Genomic DNA, 5,724 nt, shown 5'->3' on the forward strand with positions numbered 1-5,724 from the left:
ACTTTTGACGCGTGTTTATCTGCGCATTCGAGGAATAGTGTTTGCATTTCGGAACGGAGGCATGCACATAAGATACGAGTGCGAGTATCCGTTTTCCCTTAAAGCAGTTGCTATGGAAAAGCAGAATGCAGTTGCTGCCACTAAGGCTATTGCGGCTACTGAGACTACTGATGCCAGGCATAGGAAAAGGGACAATAAATAGACAAACGATGTGATGGGATGTTCCGATCCAATGTCAAGGTAATTTATTAATGCAGCAATAAAATTGCACCCGTACAGTGCGGTCGAACGGATGCACGAATGTGGGTACAACAACTCAATTGCAAATGGAATAAGGTATTTGATTTTATAGCAATACACAAAAACAAAAAAAAACAAAAACAATATTAAAACAAAAAAAAAATTTAATGCAACAATCTGTAATCTTGTGTCTTCTCAATCAGAGAAAATTGTTTTTTTCAGAGAAAATTAGCACTAAAGATACTTTAGCGAAATGTAATTATTAATGAAGTCACACGTTTGTTTTTTTAAGAAAATATATAATAATATAAATATCCTTTTTTTAGGTAGTTAGTTTATAATTTAGTTGTTAATGGAATGACATATGAAACTTTTCGCCTTTCAACCCTTATATAACATATGCGAATTCTAACCATACAAAAACAAAAAAATCGTACCGAAGGAGGCCCACATTTGCAAAATCCGAAGGGCTAAACATATGGCATTTCAACGCAATATATGGATTAGAGGGTGGGTGGCTTATTCAACCAAATTTAAACATATTGGTTAAAATAATCTGATCAAATACTTGCTTCTTAAATGAGATGAAAAGTATCTCTGGCTTTATTTAATCAATTGACTTTTTACGGATTATTACCAAAAACCTTATGAGCATAAATCATATATTTGGGTTTAAGCACTTTGAAAAAAATATATAGTGCAATACTTGTTATAATGTTGTTTATTCTTATTTACAGTTTACATGGAACCAATATTCCTTGGTAAAAGATGAATGGTAATTCTAAGAACAAATATTTGATATTAAAAAGTTGAGTTATGTTCAGCTGACAGATCAACAGTTTGGAGGTTAAATTTGAGTTTTTAAAATGGGAATCAGTATAAGTTTTGGAAATTCAGGAAAACACTTTATGTTTTATTAGACTTGAGTAACTAACAGCTTTGAGGGTTCTGCCCTTATATTCCATTCCACCAATTTTCATTTAAAGCGCTGAAGGCATTTTAGCTACCATTGAGATGCTCCCTAAAGATATCAGTCTTGTGATAGGTTTACTTACAGGTCTCTGTAGATTAGATTACCATGGTAGAAGATTAAATCTCTCCTTCAATCATGCCTACGCAGAAGTGAGAAAGACGATGAAAGTGCCTCTCATCATCTCTATGGAAAACAATAATTTTATTTTAAATTTTAATCAATTAATAATTATGTTTTTTATACATACCATTAAGTTTGATTTTGGGTTACCCATCTAACATTTTAGCGTAGAACTGATTAATGACTCACAAGCCTAAGATAATTTTCAAAGGTATAACATCACACATATACAGTACAATGGAATAGTGATTAAGATACAGGAACATATATATATAATATTGTCCATTTAGTTTTTAAGTTAAATAATTGTTGTAAGTACTGTATAAATTTCCTTGAATCATCAAAGAAACACAACATTCATTTATCTAATATAAATATTAATATACATATATATGTTTCTATATATATATATATAAAAACATTGAAAAAGTGTGAAAGAAATTGTTTGGTTATTTTTACTTAATTGAGTAATAAATAACTTAGTATTTATTACTCTTTTTATGAATAAAATACTTCATGAATACTGAGTTATCAATGAAGTCAAAAAAATGAAATCCAGAAATACCAATCGATTTCATTCATAAATCTGTTAACTTTAATCCCATTAACAACAACATATATTACTCTTGCAATTACTTTATTTATAATCAAATTTTAATATAATTATTACTTACTTCGATGTGATTTAGGTACCTAGGCTAATCGATTTAAAAATGCCAGCATTCACGAAAATAAGATCGCCTAATGCCTTTCACAGTGAAGTTCTTAGAAACGATGTTATTCTTCTCGAACAAAACGCTATATGTTCCTCTTAAAAATAAGAAACGCGCTAAATTCAGATTATTCAGGATACGGGCTGCTACAAAATTCCTGAAATAAAATCCAAACATAAAACAAAAGAAATCATCTTCGCAACGCTGTCGCTTCTCTTAAATTTTGTATATTTATGATTATTGCAATTAGTCGAATAGCAGAAAAAAAAAATTTCTTTAATATTCATTTAAATTACCTACGCTGCGAGATACTAAATAAACGTGCGACTTAAATTGTTGGTATCACCTTGAAATGTAGGAGAATTCTAGGCAGGATCACGAGAAAGATGTTTTATATTTCGCGATGATAATGAGCAAATCAGTAGTCTTAAAGTAATAAAGATCGCCGCAGGTATTCCCTAACATCCCAAGTACGCTAAGAGCAAGTCGGATAAATTTTCATACGGATAACTTAATTTCTCCTATCTCCACTCTTCAGAGCAGTAGTATAACCTATACCAACTAAAATTCTCCTACTAACAATAACAAATACAACGATAGGAATTGTGACAGTTAGAAAGGCAATAAATTTTCTTACTTTTTGACCTGACGTTTACCTCCGCATTGATTTTGCAATGCAACTATTGTATATTGCCCTTATGCCAGTATCTCTCACTTGCCAGTGAAGGGTATATGTGTATAGTATATCTGAGTTTTAAGAGCGAGGGGTAAATTGGAAAAAAAAAATTTTTTCGTGTTCAACAGACACAGCATGTGTCAAGGGATATTTATGTGCAATGACGAGCAAAACGGCGAGGACAAACAACAAACCCGGATAAATAACAACAAAAATATGTGATGTCGTGTGCCAAATCAGCGTTTATGCATGTACAGTAAGAGGACAATAATTTTTTCGACTATTTTAGGCAGGATCACTACGTTGAGATGTTCATTCTGTTACCAAACGACATCGCGTGCACACCTCGTAGTTAGAAGTTCAAAGATATTTTTATTTTCGTATTTGAACATCATATACATATTTTGTAAATATACTCCTTTGCAATGGCAGCAACAAATTTTTACCCGGATTATACTAACAGTCAACCAACTTCACATAACATGTACAACTATGGATCTTATTATGACAGCAGTGCTGCCTTTTACCATAGCGCCACACATCAGCAAAATAATGCCACTTGGAATCCAATGGCTTATCAGCCCAACTATGGCACATACAATTCACCAACATTTGAAACTAAAGCTCAACTATATAATGACAGTAGTTATTATAGCTGTAGTAGTAGAAGTGAACCAAGTACATACCAAGATGAAATCAAGACAGATATTAGCACGGAGGATATAACACAAAAAACACAGAAAGCGATTACTTTGGATGAAACATCACTTGCAAAATCTGAACCAAAACCACTTAAACGTAAAGCTGCATGTTTAGAGGAAACTGCTACTACCAATAGTATTGAACTACGACCCAGTACACTACGTGCTTTACTCACTAATCCTGTCAAGAAACTGAAATATACACCTGACTACTTCTACACAACATTCGAAACTATCAAAAAGAAGAAAACTGGGAAATCTTCAAGCACTGAAAGCAAAAGCAGTAATTCTCCAAACACCCCACCCACATTTGAAGACGACTATTTAGCTGGTCATGTACCACCAACACCTTCAACTCAAACCGTGCTATCGCCACTTCGTAGTGATATCGACTACACAGAAGTATGTTCACCACTAACAACAACGAAACAGTCAAGCCAAATCTATAAACATGGCGATTATCCAACACCACCACCGCCACCGCCAGCACAACCAGTAAATACAACAGCCTCGCTTTCTACATCCGCAACGACAATAGTCGATGGTATAAGTACACCACCCCTGTCACCAAATGACAAGCCTGTCAATCAACACACTCATGAGAAAAATGAAATCAATCATCAAATTTTGACAGCTAGTGAATTCAATTGGTCGAACTGTGATGACAATAGTCCCTCATCAGGTAGGCTTTAAGAAGTTTAGTTTTAATATATGTAATCTACCTGTTATTTTGTTTTATATATATTATGAAATCGCCATTATTATTATAATTTCTAATAAAGAGGTTTCTTTTAAGTTTACTTTTTGAGTTTACTTTTAAATAGTTAATTACATATCACAACTCTCACCTACTTTATAGTATAAAAAAAATTTTTTTTTGGTTGTTGTTGTAGTTCACTACTTTTCGAAACCACTCTATTGAAAACGATAGTTTTTATTAAGTAAAATAGTCCTAACTAAATTTTTTTCTTATTATTTACAGATTATAAAGACTCGAAACGTACCCGCCAAACATATACACGTTATCAAACGCTAGAGTTAGAGAAGGAATTCCATTTTAATCGTTATATAACTCGTCGACGTCGTATTGATATTGCAAAGGCCTTATCTTTAACAGAACGTCAAATTAAAATTTGGTTTCAGAATCGTAGAATGAAGTCTAAGAAAGATCGTTCTTTAGATCCACCCACAGAAGAACATGGCTTACATTTCTCAGCTTCAGCGATAGATGCTACTATGCCACCAATAAGTGCACCAATGCATGTTCCATTTATGCCACATCAAATGTTGCCTTCAAATGTACCAGCTTTTAACACCTCTTCTGCATATCCTTCTTACTTACCAAACTCAACGCAAGCAGCATATCCATCACCAATTGGTAATTATCGTATGCAACACTCTCATCACCAGTTTGGCCAAGACATCCCAGCAACTCAACCACAACCTCATCACCCTCAACAGCATCTACATCAACATGCGCATCAATTCGAACAAACCGAACAATACCATCACCAGCAGTTATACCAGCACCAACATCAGCATCATCACCAAATGCAACAGCAGCAGCAAACACCACAGCAACACCAACTGCATCAAATTCAAATGACAGCAGGATCCAACCATAGCTATTTGCCCTGAAACACACTTTCCAAGCGGTGACATGGCATGTCAATGCAGTTGGATTTACGATTCGAAGGAACACTCTCAACCGTTTGTTCGTGAAACGCAAATGGTCGAAGAGGATCTACCTTTCGAAATTGGCACAGGAGACAGGCGAAACACAACGCAAAAGGATACCGCTTACTGTGCACGCTCAATTATTTCGTGAGCGATACCGCATAGAACCTAAGCAAAATCTTTGAAAATACTTTCAACTCGGGGTGTTGGGAAATTCGGTCGGCAATGGAAACTGCTGTGCTCGAAGCCGAAACATACGCCGCTGTGCTCAAAACCGAAAATAATGCACATCAGGAAAATAATTGAAATTAAGAGTATGATTCGTGGCGGGCCATGAGTTCATAATTAGAAACTCTTAGCTGTATATATGTAAATAAAACTATATAATCTTTATAACTGATATATATCAACGTTTTGTAATAAGAGATTTAAGACTGTCACTAACATATTACTCCAGATAATAAGAAATGCACCTCTTCAATATAAAAATGAATAAAATTTTATTGTTATAATCAAAGGATAGTATTATTTTTGAAGCGTTATATTTTAATATTATTTTCAGTCTAAATTAATACTGAAACTCCAGTTTATCTTCAATAAACTCCAGTAAACTTCAAAGGCCAA

At 33.9% G+C, this 5,724-nt stretch overlaps 1 protein-coding gene across 1 annotated transcript; it reads left to right on the plus strand.

The window, feature by feature from the left end:
- The first annotated feature begins 3,147 nt into the window (after positions 1–3,147).
- On the plus strand, positions 3,148–5,061 carry LOC119676112 (segmentation protein fushi tarazu-like). The gene is made up of 2 exons (XM_038087341.1): positions 3,148–4,105; positions 4,406–5,061. The coding sequence occupies exons 1-2, from the start codon at positions 3,148–3,150 to the stop codon at positions 5,059–5,061; spliced, it is 1,614 nt and encodes a 537-aa protein (XP_037943269.1).
- Positions 5,062–5,724: the final 663 nt, after the last annotated feature.

This window comes from Teleopsis dalmanni, chromosome 2, assembly GCF_002237135.1.
Source record: "Teleopsis dalmanni isolate 2A chromosome 2, ASM223713v2, whole genome shotgun sequence".
Taxonomy (NCBI): Eukaryota; Metazoa; Arthropoda; class Insecta; order Diptera; family Diopsidae; genus Teleopsis; species Teleopsis dalmanni.